At 43.1% G+C, this 13658-nt stretch overlaps 5 protein-coding genes across 5 annotated transcripts; 2 read left to right on the top strand and 3 right to left on the bottom strand.

Moving 5' to 3' along the window:
• Positions 1-323: 323 nt before the first annotated feature.
• V865_008498 (uncharacterized protein) lies at positions 324-2507 on the top strand (the record flags this gene model as incomplete). Its single annotated transcript, XM_066232233.1, has 11 exons — positions 324-360; positions 430-446; positions 514-542; positions 611-690; positions 765-878; positions 949-1099; positions 1185-1410; positions 1487-1652; positions 1734-2071; positions 2149-2219; positions 2303-2507. 11 exons carry the CDS (start codon positions 324-326, stop codon positions 2505-2507), a joined length of 1434 nt encoding a protein of 477 aa, XP_066088330.1.
• A 212-nt stretch (positions 2508-2719) lies between these two features.
• On the bottom strand, positions 2720-4688 carry V865_008497 (uncharacterized protein; the record flags this gene model as incomplete). Its single annotated transcript, XM_066232232.1, has 9 exons — positions 2720-2818; positions 2937-3419; positions 3486-3593; positions 3663-3740; positions 3840-3905; positions 4006-4176; positions 4257-4303; positions 4435-4565; positions 4642-4688. 9 exons carry the CDS (start codon positions 4686-4688, stop codon positions 2720-2722), a joined length of 1230 nt encoding a protein of 409 aa, XP_066088329.1.
• A 1161-nt stretch (positions 4689-5849) lies between these two features.
• Positions 5850-6959, top strand: V865_008496 (uncharacterized protein; the record flags this gene model as incomplete). Its single annotated transcript, XM_066232231.1, has 1 exon — positions 5850-6959. One exon carries the CDS (start codon positions 5850-5852, stop codon positions 6957-6959), a length of 1110 nt encoding a protein of 369 aa, XP_066088328.1.
• Positions 6960-7259: 300 nt separating this feature from the next.
• Positions 7260-8938, bottom strand: V865_008495 (uncharacterized protein; the record flags this gene model as incomplete). Its single annotated transcript, XM_066232230.1, has 3 exons — positions 7260-8471; positions 8537-8794; positions 8903-8938. 3 exons carry the CDS (start codon positions 8936-8938, stop codon positions 7260-7262), a joined length of 1506 nt encoding a protein of 501 aa, XP_066088327.1.
• Positions 8939-9290: 352 nt separating this feature from the next.
• Positions 9291-13367, bottom strand: V865_008494 (uncharacterized protein; the record flags this gene model as incomplete). Its single annotated transcript, XM_066232229.1, has 15 exons — positions 9291-9332; positions 9400-10170; positions 10246-10529; positions 10584-10669; positions 10732-10958; positions 11034-11116; positions 11185-11317; positions 11391-11431; positions 11500-11645; positions 11718-12326; positions 12383-12587; positions 12689-12934; positions 12999-13090; positions 13159-13284; positions 13363-13367. 15 exons carry the CDS (start codon positions 13365-13367, stop codon positions 9291-9293), a joined length of 3096 nt encoding a protein of 1031 aa, XP_066088326.1.
• Between the last annotated feature and the right edge of the window lie 291 nt (positions 13368-13658).

Genomic DNA, 13658 nt, shown 5'->3' with positions numbered 1-13658 from the left:
ATTATTCATTGATGGACCCTCTTCATCCGGATAGCCCGGCAGTTGAGCCGGCCTGTGCACGTGTCTTGTACGTAAAATGAACGGACCGGGGCATCAACGGGCCGACTTTATCAACCTGTAGCTCGTGGTTACAACCTCCACAAAGGTCAGAAGGATGTCCACCTGGTAGGAAATATATATGCAGACTGGAATTTTGTGCAAATACCAGAGGGTATCCACCTCGACATATATATCTTCTTGTTCCCCCTCTTTCATATTGATATTCATACTTCTTGAACCCCCCTCGCTCCTCTTCCATACCTTCCACTGAATCAATCTTCACCATGTCTGGCCTCAAGATCACAGAGTTCTCCGTTCATGGTGAGTGCTCTCAATGACACGCAGAAGGTGTCTGACACGTTAGCTGATGAGCTGTGTTCTCCTTCATAGACATTCGTTTCCCCACCGTGAGTCCGCGAGGTCAATCACATCTCGAAGAGTGCAATCACGTACTAATCTGATTCTGACCGGTAGAACGTCACTGGTGATGGTACCGATGCCATGTGAGTGTCTTCTCCCCACAGCCATGCCTGTCACACGAGCTGTATGCTAATTCATGAATGATGTGTAGGAACAAAGAGTGTGATTACTCTGCTGCCTACATCGTACTCAAGACCAACTCTGACCTCAAAGGTCAAGGTATGACCTTTAGTAAGTCATCCTGTACCCCAGTTTGAGTACCTGAAGCGAAAAATCAAGACACTGACATCGGCATCTATTTATAGCCATTGGTAGAGGTAACGACATCGTGTGTTATGCCATCGAACAAATCGCCAACCGAATTGTCGGTAAAGAATTAGATCCTATCTTTAATGATATGGGTGCTTTCTTTGATTTCCGTGAGTTGCCGGCTAGCCGCTCTTAGGAGGAATTCTCAGTCAACTCAGCTGACGAGATTGGAATATCTAGTCGTATCTGACCCTCAACATCGATGGTTGGGTCCCGAGAAAGGTGTCATCCACCTCGCTACAGCAGCAGTCAACAATGCTGTATGGGATCTGTTCGCTAAACATGAGAAGAAACCATTATGGAAATTGGTTGTTGATTGGACACCAGAACAGTGAGTGATCCCACAGCTAAAGAGAACTTAATTGATCAATTCTCATGAAGAGTCTATACTGACAATTGCTATTGTCCACTTTTAGATTCGTCAAAGCCACTTCATTCCGATATATCACCGATGCCATAACCAAGGAAGAAGCTCTAGCTCTCCTCAAGGAGAAGGAAGCTGGTAAGAAGGCAAGAGAAGAGGAAGTTATCAAGAAAGGTTATCCTGCCTATACCACCTCGGTCGGATGGTTAGGTTACTCTGATGAGAAGGTCGTGAGATTGACAAAGGAAGCTTTGAATCAAGGTTTCAACCATTTCAAGGTGCGTCGAATCTTACCCATTTCACTATGTCCAGCTAAGAGAATAGTAAGCTGACTGTTGGAAATATGTCTTATAGCTCAAAGTCGGTGCGGATCCTGAAGACGATCTCCGACGAGGACGACTCATCCGATCTATCATCGATGACAAAGCCAACTTACCTGCCGGTCGAGTGATCGAACCTCGAACTATCGAAGGGAAGAATGCCGGTCCAGCAGGATGTGTATTGATGGTAGATGCCAATCGTGAGTCTATCATCTGCCTCACAACCACTTATTCAATTTCAAAGGTGATCAAGGCTAATGTCAATGTGTTGGTTTTTATAGAGGTATGGGACGTCCCTCAAGCTATCGAATATATGAAAAAGCTCGAACCCCTCAAACCATGGTTCATCGAGGAACCCACCGCTCCAGATGACGCAGTGGGTCATGCTGCCATTAGAAAAGCCCTCAAAGAAATAAACATCGGTGTGGCAACTGGTGAACACGCTCATAACAGGATGGTATTCAAACAATTGTTACAACTGGATGCTATAGATGTCTGTCAGATCGATTCATGTAGAGTTGGAGGTGTAAACGAATTATTATCTATCATGCTCATGGCAGCCAAATATGGTGTACCTGTTTGTCCACATGCTGGAGGTGTCGGTTTATGTGAATACGTCGTGAGTCGAGTTATAACAACCTCAAAGTTGAAGTCCTCGCACAATATGCTAATTGATTTTTTCTAAAATATGTTTAGATCCACTTATCGTTGATTGATTACATTTGTGTGTCAGGTGAAATGGAACGAAACGTTTTGGAATTCGTAGAGTAAGTCAATGCTGAACTTCTTGATGTTTACCTATCACTGGAAAAAACCCGATGTTGACCATTCTATTTTCACTTTTCCTTAGCCACTTACACGAACACTTCTTGTACCCTGTATCTATCAACTCTCAAGGCCGATACAACGTCCCATTAGATCCTAAAGGTGGATACTCCATTGACATGTACGAGCAATCGATGAAAGAGTACACTTACCCCGAAGGATCTTATTGGGTCGCAGCCGCAGAAGCTGAAAAGAGGGGTGAAGCTCCTCCTATCCCAAAACATCTGTAGATAGAAAGTCTTGCTTTTTAAGGTGTAGTTATTGATGGGAATGGTTTCTTTGTTTATTTGTCAATACAATACAATACATAATAGGGCACATATGCATTTTCATCATACGACTGCTTTTCAAACATATGTAAATGATTATCAAACCAAAAAAAAAAAAGGAGCAAACTAGTGAAAGAATTGATGAATTGTCTATTCTCCGCTTCACCTAAAGTTTAATCCAACTGCCCCGAGAAGATCAACTCTATCGCAGCTTCTACATTCCCTCCTGTCGATCTCAAAGCACGTATATTCTTCTGAGCGTCCCACAAACCCTGGTGAATCATCATTGTATATCAGCATATTGTATTTTGAGAGAATCATCGAACATTGAACCGAAATTTAATGCTAGGTAAGAAAGGAAAAGATGGAATGACCCAAGTCATAACTCACCATAGCGTTCAGTTGACCCAACTGAGTCGCATAAATCTCTTCAGGGGGTCTTTCATCCCTTGGTGCAGCGGGCGCACCGAACCCGCCAAATCCACCTAGTCCACCGAACCCTTGACCTCCACCAGCACCCGCACCACCGCCGAAAAGCAAGGAAGGATCAAATCCAAAAGGGTTTCCACCGGCCCCACCAGGTCCACCGGCACCTGCACCTGCTCCTGCTCCGCCAAATAAGGCGGCTAAGGGATTAGGAGGTTGAGTATTTCCTCCAGATGGAGTTGAGGGATTCTGACTGTTATTATTATTGTTGTTGTCGGTATTGGTAGTTGGGGCGTTGGGAGCGAATAGATTGGGGAATGGATCTGAAGGAGGATTATTGCCTGCTTGTGGAGTTTGACCAGCTCCTGGAGCGGCACCAAAGGGGTTGAATCCTCCTAATCCTCCTGCACCTCCTTGACCAGCCATCGAAGCGTTCATTTGCATCATCTATCGAATGATACGTTATAAGCTGTTATTCTTCTGAAGTTATCCAAAAAGCGACGTTAAGCTTACAGCTCTGAGAGTTTCGGGATTAGACATCATCTGTCTAAAGAAGGGGGATTGCATCATCTGTCTGACTTGGGGTCCCATAGATTGTAATTGAGGATTGGAAGCGATTATCTATGTATGATGTGCACATGTCAAGTTAGCTGAGTGATCATCTTGGACCGATCGGTATATGGAACATACCTGATCTAAGACTTCAGGTCGAGACATCATATCCGCCATTGATCTGAGGAAATCTGGGTTATTCATCATTCCAGTCATCTGGAAGTAACGATAAACAACGATCAGCTCTTTTCGAGTTCGATCGTCTGTCCACGAATAGCTACATCGAGATTTACGGTCGAGAGAGGCTCCACTCACAGCATTGGGATCAAACATGTTGTCTAAACCAGGTTGACCAGCAAAAGGGTTAAATCCTGCCAATCCCTAAAAAAACCTCAAACGGTATCAGCATCCGATATCTGTTTCTCCTGCGTTTGATTCAAATCCTGAATAATTGACGATGAATGCCTCCAGTCTCACTCACATGATGGATGTTCTCAACGTTATCAATCGGATTACTGCCCACATTCAATCCAGTTCCCATCTGAGGTAATCTAGGTAAAGCTGCTGAAGAACTTGATCCACCCGTTGTTGATGAGGTGGCTGGGGTGTTGGACTTGGCTGCGCCTTTGACCATATGTATAGTATGTCCGGTCTAGTTGAAGGCGCATCAGCTTATCTGCACCTCATCGTATTGAGGAGTAAGTCCCAGCTGAAGTGAACCTGACAGCTTACCTGGATCTTGTAAGATGATATCGTATCTTCATCTTTTAGCACTTTACCTATTGGCAGCAGAACGCGTTTATCAGATGCAACTCGTACTGAAGGGAAAGTGACGAAGCAGATATAAGGGAGTACAAGACTGATGCAAGGCTGATAGAGGGGGAACAGAAGACATCACAATGGAACATACCAGAATAGATCAATCTTTGTCTTTCCTTCTCCACATCCGATTTCGAGGCTATCGACTCTTTCAAATCCAGCACTGTCTTGTCCGGTGAGATAATTATGGACAGCTTGAGTTCAGATGGACCTTTGACGGTGCTGTCATGTCGCAATGGAATTAGCCAGCGTGATCGTATGCGAGTTGAGGGATGACATCATCCAGAAAGAGACTTACATGGTGATTTCCGATGAGGAAAGGGGAGAAGAAGCTTCTTCAGACATGTTGGATAGCTTGCCCCACTGCAAGGAAAGGTTGTTAGATATATGAGGAGTAGTTGGGAGGATGGAGATGGGTGAGAGAGTGTGAGTATGGAATAGAAAGGAAAGTAAAAAATGCAAGACGAAGGTGATTGTTGTTATCGATGACCAAGTGTGAGTGATCGGGATCCGTGCACAACGTGGCAATCACTCATATTCGCCTGAGATGTTTTATCATTCTGTATCTGTGGTCTTTGTCAACCCACATCAGATCGTTCCAATATCTTTCGGGTGCACGCTTCTGGGTGATCATCACCGTCGACTGGGAGGTCACGGTCGCTCTCGATGCGTGTTCCGAAGGATCGTAGCGATGATTTTGCTTCCGGGACTCGGTGCTCAGTGAGTGCTCAGTGCTCATTCATCGATGAATGACTGTGACTGTGATATTGAGGTCTGTGCGTTGCTGTGTGCGTATATGTCAGAGATGCGTATGTTGATCTTGTGCGACACGATGTTTTCCTCGTTTCACTCTTTCTCTCTTTCATTAGCCTTCCTGGCATCTTGACATAATCTTGCAATCGAGACCCATAACATCATTCAGACCGAACGATATGAGTCGATCCACTCAAGATGCACACCTCAGCAAGAAGATCAAACTGAATCCACCCACGAATCAAGCAGAAAGAGATAATGATTCATGTGCCCCCTCTATCGCTGCTCGAAACTGTATATCCACTCCGAAAGTATTCAATGCTTCAACACAATCTTCAACCGATCGATGTGAATGTACGATATGCGACAGGCACAGAAGAAACGGACCTCTTCTTCCATTAGATTCATGTCATTGTGGGATATGTAATCGATATCGAACACGGGAGGATGAATGCGATGATATAAAGAAGATACCTATGGAAATCTGGAGTACTGTTTGGGCATATCTCGAACCGCCAGACTTGAACAACGTATCAAGGTCATGCAGAGTAAGTGCAGCCTTAGTAAATGCTGTAGATACAGTATCTCACAATAGATAGTCAGTGAGCTGATGAGATGCTGTTCAATAATGATCAGTTTTTTCATACATCTGTCTCTCCCACATTGTATCGAAGAATCATCATCACCGATCCTTCTCAACTACTCTACGGTCTCGATCACCGCCCAGGCAGCGATAGGATATGCAAATTGGAAATGCTCAGTTCCATACGACATTTACATTTCGTGTACGATTTCATCAAAGTACCAGAGAACCAAGAGGACGAATGGATATTTGGTTTCAAATTGATCGATTACTGGGAGAACATACCGAATCTATCCAGAGTCATCGAAGGTTGTAAAGAATCTATCAAACAAATTGAACGATTTCATCTGAACGATGTTCATCATCATTCCCTGCAATTGGGATTATTCAGAAAACTCAAAACCGTCTCATTTGGATATAAAGAGAAATTATTCTTCCCAGACTACCGCTCATACGACCAATTTCGTCAAATTGAAAAACAAAAACAACGTCAACATCAACGTCAAATAATTATTTCCCCGAATCAGGCGAGAGCCTACTCCAAAAAAGAGGTAGAGTCAATATCATCAAGCTGGATGGAAAATATTCAAAGTTTGATCAAACCTTTACATATCTGTAGAGAAGTTGTCAATGGACCTTTAGGTTTTGGATTCTCCTCCTCGACGAGAATAAATTCATCACCTCACTATGGGTCTGTTCCACATACTTACACTTTACATTACAGCTCACGACATCGAATGAGCGATCAAATACCAAATTATATCTACGGTACTTTGAACAGATTGATATTAGAAGATGTCGTACTGGAGGACTTTGGGGGCGAGGCGGAGGAAGACGAAGATGAGGATGACGAGCGTTTTAGAGCAGTTAGAGTTTTTAACTGGATTTGCGATATCACTATGTCCCAATTCATTCCCGAACGAAATACTAAATCATCATCATCCATGATGAGTCATAATGGCAAGACCATTGTACCCGACACCACCCGGATTAGAGTATACTCCACTATGGATTGGAAAGAGATCAACGAAGGGAGGAAATTACTGTTAATAGATCCTATATATGGACCAATCGTCAATACCGATCGATCGATCAGTATGCGACAACCTGTTGATATCGACGACACAGATACGCCTACGCCTAGAAAGCCTGTATGCCAGCTGCAAACTCCAAAGCTTGTAGAGAATGGTGTGGTAATAGAATTGATGAGGATGAAAGATGCTGGTACTTGTCCTGCATGTGGCGCTCATGGCGAGTTTGGAAGATGTCCCACTATATGAGTTAGTACGAACAGGATGGAGGATGACAATTTCCGAAGAAGTGAGACCCAATGAATTGGGGACTAAAATGATCGGAGAGTATCCAGGTTGAAATGGACATATCACAGGAGAAGTGGATATAGATACTATACTATATGACTCTGATATATGATTCATGCGAACAACGCAAGGCATATATCGTTATGTATGTACATGAATAGGCATCTCTCAAAGGCATATGGATGATCAGTATATACGATACGATATTACTATTAACATCTACAAAGGTGATATTCGTAGGCGCACACCAGGGAAGATCGTTTAAACGTATTCAATCGATCCACAACAGCTACATTCCACCTGGTCTGCCGTCCTATCCAAATTGATGGGTTTACCTTCGTCAGATTCTCTAACATGGATATATAAACCTCTAGCATGATAATATGCTACACCCTTATTCATCAACCATCCTTCCAATCTACCATAAATCAACATCCTATCTGCTTGTGAAATCGTACTTGTGTGATTGGCGATAGGCTGTGATCCATTCTTCAGGATGTTCGCTGCTACTTTCAAGGAGTTGATATTGACAGGTAATATAATGTTAAGTCTTGTTGGCACAACGCGTATTCCTTTTCCAGGTTTGGGGAATTCTTTATTTTTAATAAAGTTTGCAATTATCTTTCGAATTATTTTGAAGTACCAGACGACAGTATTACTGACCTGTTGGTCGATCGAAGATGTCCATTGATTAGCATAATAATGGGGGAAAAGATTTTTACAAATAATCCAATTGGTGGTTGTTCCATGTACGATGTATGGTGATTTGCCGAAAGGTTTTCCCAATTCGGTCATGAATATGTTGATATGCGTTGGGGCATGACTTGATCCTCGTGCGATTGCTCGATCGGGAGATGGAGAAGGAAGGTAATTCCAAGGACCGAAATTCGAATGATAACAAACTTGTCTATACCTACTCATTGAAGTGATATAATCCAATTCTCTTGATAATCCCATTGAGATTTCTTCTTTTCTTTCCAGTAAATCTTTGACAATTTTGTCCTCAAGAGAAGGTTTAGGTTTCGCATCTGATAATTTTTCAATAGCAGTTTTGTTAAATAACCAAACGCAGTTGGTAGCCATATAAGGTATTTTACCAATCATGACATTTCTGATATTCCCCATTCCCTTCCCCCCTTCCTCTCTAAGCTTTTGCAATAATTGATACGCATGTGATGCGCTATCCAAAGCTTGAAGGTACATCTTGACGTACTTTTTATCTTCCTGGCTTTGTGGCATCCTATAAATCGAGAGGTTCATCCATTCGAAATCACCTGAGAAAGATGGAGTAGGCTTCATGTAGGATTTAGGATATACCAGGGAGATGCGCTTGACTTTAGACAGACATTGGATCTTCGACATCCTATTCCTATTTTCATTAGGGGGTTTGTAATCGATACCGTAGAAGAACCTATATGGATCCGAAGTGGTAATCTCGTTATAGAGTATGTCGGATGCGACTCTGTTGAATGTCTACTCGATAACGTCAGCTCAAAATCGTCAAATCATAAGACACGTTGTGGGGTCAGTCGACTCACTGCTGAAACTCTCATACACGTCGCTAGATCTTTACCAGCAGAATTGTTTCTATCAGTCATCATATATCCGGTAAAAGTTCTTTGCCAGGATGGAGGAGTATTGTTAGTCGGTTCAGCGACCAACAAGAAGATATCTCGCCAAATTTCATCAGGCAAAGTAGGAAGTGGACGCGAAGGTCGAGTATCGATATCTGTATTCGCCTTTCGTTCTGGTTTTGGTTTCGGTCCAAGTAGTTTGTGAGTATGATGGGAAACGAACTGAATTGAACACACAAGTCGGACATCAGGATCAGCCAACCGATCGAAACATGGTGGTGTAGTGTAGTTTGTTTTTTTGAGGAGTGGTACTCGCTCAATCTCACTCACCCATCGAACGAACGTGAAGATAGCTATTAAACCCATGTTGATCTGGTGAAAAAGTGAAGTAATGAGTTGGAAATAAGTGAAGAAGAGTAAAGAGGAGAAAAGGAAGGAAGGGAAAAGGTACGATGATATCAATCATCTAATCGAGGTGTATTCACAGTGGGGAAGGTTGCTTAACACGTTTTGATCACAGCGAGGATCACACAATCAATCGATCCATCAAAACGAGGGATAACACTACATATCACCATTGCATTCTTTTACTCCGATGTATACTGTATACTCATATACTCAAAGACACTTCCCTATCATTATATATCGTGCATGTTGTATCGTGTATATTATATGTGTGTATATGTCTAGTCATGTACCAAATAGATCATCCCATCCATCAAACATCATCCGGTGGCGGTCCAGAAATCTGAACCTTGCCCTGTTTAACCCACACATGCATTAGTATCTTCAAACCTTTCATACCAATTGGACCATACTGTACTCACCTTTTCATTCAACCAAGCATTCTTTGAACTACTTTTGATTCCCTCTTTTTCGTTCCTCTCAATCTCCGCCACGCACAATCCAAGCTGATCTTCAGGTAACCATATGATCCTCTGGGGTTCCTTCGTAGCAGGATGGAAGAAAGCTTTGGGGTCATTACCATCATCCAGGTATTTCTTTCGATTGATAATCCCTGGTCCACCAGGAACAGCGAAATAAACCGTTTCTTCCGAAGACGATTTAGCGGATTTAGTCGATTTTCTAGATCTCAATGAACTCGGTCTACCATTATTTTGAGGGATTTCCGTAACGGGTGGTCCAGGTGCAGTGGGTGATGATATTGTTTCCTCTTCTTCTCTCCTATGATTATCAAAGGAATGACTTATACCCAATTCCACATCATCACCATTAGCTGCATATGCAAAATCTCTTTGTGTAGGCGGTTCCAACCCGTCGTTGACTTCTTGCATCCTCTCTCTTTCTTCTACGCTCTTCTCGTTCTGCCCCTTTGTGGGTGTATCATTAGATGATGAAGGTGTGATGGACTCGTCATTCATTCCTTGTCCTGCTGCACCGATCGTCAATCGTTCTTTAGATGAGTTGAAACCGGTATCTTGATTGGTTCTATGTCCATCATCCGCGTAATCTTCACCGATGATACTTTGTTCGTGACCCTTCTCAGAGGGCATACCATAACTGAGATGAGCGAGTGATAAGGGGAGAGAGTTGATAAGTGGACCGTAAGAGTTGATGAGAGTGAAATGAAATGCGATCTAGAAAATGCACCATCACTGCTATTTAGCACTGGAATCTGGGAAGAACAGGATATCCTGTATGAGTCAACTCACTGTGAAAGCGATCAACACAATCATCAAAGCACCTTGCGGAATAGCCTTTGCGTTTCCGTTATTATCCCTCGCGAGGAAGAACAGAGCCGTCATGGAAACTTCTTGGATGTACATCCCAACAAACAAGTGTGTAATAGCTTTAGGGAAGAACAATCCGCCGGTGTCGGTTTCGGGAGGTTGATCGTGTGCCCAGATGAAAAGGTATTTGTACACGAGGTAAGCGAACAGGAAGAATGCCGCCCCGAAACCGTTGATGATCGGTGAGATGATGCAGTAGGCAATCACTAGGTAGTCATAATGAGTAGATGATCCAACCATCGGTTACAGTAAAGACTTACTGATCACAGCATAAACCGTGATTGCAGGGAAGGTGGTACCCCATTTCTGAGTGTTCAGCTTGTATCTCGATCGATATACGGATCGTCTGTATAGCGCAAGTAAGACCGTCTTGTTCATTCAAATTGGCTAGGCACAAGTTAGACTTACGGAGAACCACCGAAAAGAATAATCTTAACGTAATACAGTATAAGGGAAACGATCTGAAGGAGAGTACCCATAGTTCCGGTAAATTGGGTCAAAATAAGCGTGATGAAAAATGTCGACGCAGTCGGCATCTGAGAAGCTAATGTGGTTGCGATGGAACCGGGATTGTCGATAAATTCCTGTGCTGAACTAACGAGACCCGAAGTCAAGGTAACAGTGATGAAAGTGTGCTAAATAGAGGATCGTCAAATCAGCCTTGGGGTTGAAGGCATATTCGCATCCTGATTAAAGCGAAGGATACTCACAATGACAAGGAAGATGAAATATCTAGTCATCAAGCTCAATTCGACACCTGTCTTACTTGGAATACCTTCAAATGCCAGTAATTCTGCGAATGCACTCCATCAGGAATCTCAACACCCGATACCTTCAAATAAGCCTAGGTTATGCACTCACGCCGCAATATAATTGGTAGCAAGGCCATCAATGCAGCTAGCAATATTGGAGGCAAGAGACCACTGATGATACCTTGAAGCAACGTGTACCCGAATCCATCACCGTTGATCCAGTTCAGCCAATGAAATTGTTCCTGTTGACAAGCATGAATCTTAGATCAGCAGGGAAAGGCTAAAAGCTATCCGAGAATACCGTAACATGCTCACAGTGAGAGTTGTAATATTCGATAAAACACCAACGAAAGCGACTGATTAGGATATGGCCACAACACATAAGCGACCGCCGCGTTGCAGATAGAACCACCGCGTCACTTACCAGGAGTAGCCCAAGCGATAATCATTCCGACAGTAGCAGCCCAAGATAACGCTTGCCTAACTTTATGTTCGTAAGGGTTCAGACTCAGATTCCTCCATATCACGTTCGCGGGGGATTGTTCGGTATATCTGGCTGCCATGGTGTATCTGGATTTCCCAACAGAAGACATGATCAGCTTCTTTACATAATGCACAAAAGATGATGACAGCGATGCTTACGGTTGATTATGAGTTAGACATTGAGCAGCCATATGAGCCGCAATCTGCTGATTAAAATGTATGAAAGCCGAGCTCAGGGGTGGATAGTGATCCGCGCTCGTACCGGGACTACTGATATCCTGTTCTAAAAGTTCTCTACCTTTCTCTAATTCAGTCGTGGTATACTGAATTTCCTTTCTTGCCCAATCAATCGCATCCACCTTCTTACCGATTCCCAAGAAACCTAAACCGAATGGCGCCCATTTAGGCTTGATCCTGTATGTAGGTCTTTTATTTCTAGGTACCAGTTGATCGGCTCTACCCAATTCTTCGAGCGAGGGGAAAGGCGGTTCTCTATCGTCTCCACTTTCAGGATCCGGATGGACGATTCTAGGTGGTCCAGTTGGTCCGGCTGGTGTCTGACCTTCTTGTCCAGGTAGGAGTTGAGGATTGTTGGGGCCAGTAAGCGTAGATGGTACCTGTTTGTGCTTATGTTCTAGTTTTTCTACTTTCCCTTCTCTTTGTATCTTCCATTTCCTAGCGAATTTGATGAGATCTACTTGGGCAGATTCAAGCTTATTCGTTGCAAATACCCGTCGATCATGTAGATCTGGCATATCTTTCAGGTTTCTAAGAGGGTTTTGTTAGCTTGATTCATACAAGAATGCACGTTTCCGAAAGCTTACCTATTCAACCAGATTCTCTTGACACCTCCTGGCAGATGCTGGAAGAGCTGTTCTAATTTCTCTTCATCTAGATAATGTTTAGGGATACCAGTGACCAAGACAGTGTTCGCTTGAGCCAGCTTGGAGTGACTAGGGTTGATCAAGTGTCGCTGTCTAACTACCAACCAATGCTGCATTTCACCCCAAATGAGCCATAAAAACCAGACTAGAGAAAAAACAAAGGGGTCAGCGCATTATTCGGCTCATAACATAGCAAGTTCCCAACTGCACAGTGAATTACAGATCGATAAGCAAATCCATACTCACAGATAAAACAGTAATCCAGGATTAGATGCGCCCAATATCTACTCTGTTTATCTTTCGCCACATTTCCAAAAGTGAACTTATCCAAACCATCTTTGGAACCATTTGTCGAATGTGCTGAATCCACAGGTAAGAGGATCAACCAAGACACCAACCAGATGGGTACCATCGCTTTGGACATCATGATTAGGAATCTGACAAAGACGTAGGGATCAACTCCATTCTTATGCAAAATCTCTTCAGGGTCGGCTGGAGATTATATCAGTCCTGTAAGCTTCATTGATAAGGTCTAAGAGTAAAGACGTATACATACCCATTATTATACGCCATAATGGAGTGAAGATGCTCTTGCCCAAAACAGCAGCTTGACTGTCTTTAGGTGGAATGTAAGTTCGTGGTTCATAGCTAAGAGCTCAATATGTCAGTACATCTGATAAGAGAACGTAAATGATATGATATTAAATTATACTCACATAGCTTTGATCCATCGTCTAAATATTATGAACGCCACCAATTCACCTCCCGCTATAGCCGTGTTGGTGACTAGGGAAGTGACGAAGGAGGAAGTGGATGCTGATAACGCATCGCTACTTGTATTGCTGTGGTAGATTAGATAAAGTCCATCAGCTATATGATAGACGCGTAGAGAAACCACTTCCGGTCACAGAATCACTCACGACATCTTATCGTTATCCCAAAACCCTTGAACCTCCCTCGTCGATCTATATTTTATAACTTGACAGCCGGGAAAGAAAGTCGGCCAGGTCGAAGGTTGCTTGAAGCCAAATATATCACTGCGAGGACAGGTGATAAGGATGATACAACGACCTCCCTTCTTCTTCTATCTACACGAGTTTCACAAATGATCAACAATAACGACAAATACAAGCACAACGTAAAGAAAGTCATTTTTGAAAGTCAGCCTTGGACAAACTTGAAACTCACGGAATTGACTTTCACTCAGAGAGGGGGA

This window comes from Kwoniella europaea, chromosome 3 (assembly GCF_036810445.1).
Source record: "Kwoniella europaea PYCC6329 chromosome 3, complete sequence".
In the NCBI taxonomy this organism is placed as follows: Eukaryota; Fungi; Basidiomycota; class Tremellomycetes; order Tremellales; family Cryptococcaceae; genus Kwoniella; species Kwoniella europaea.
This window is presented reverse-complemented; position numbering and strand designations above follow the sequence as displayed.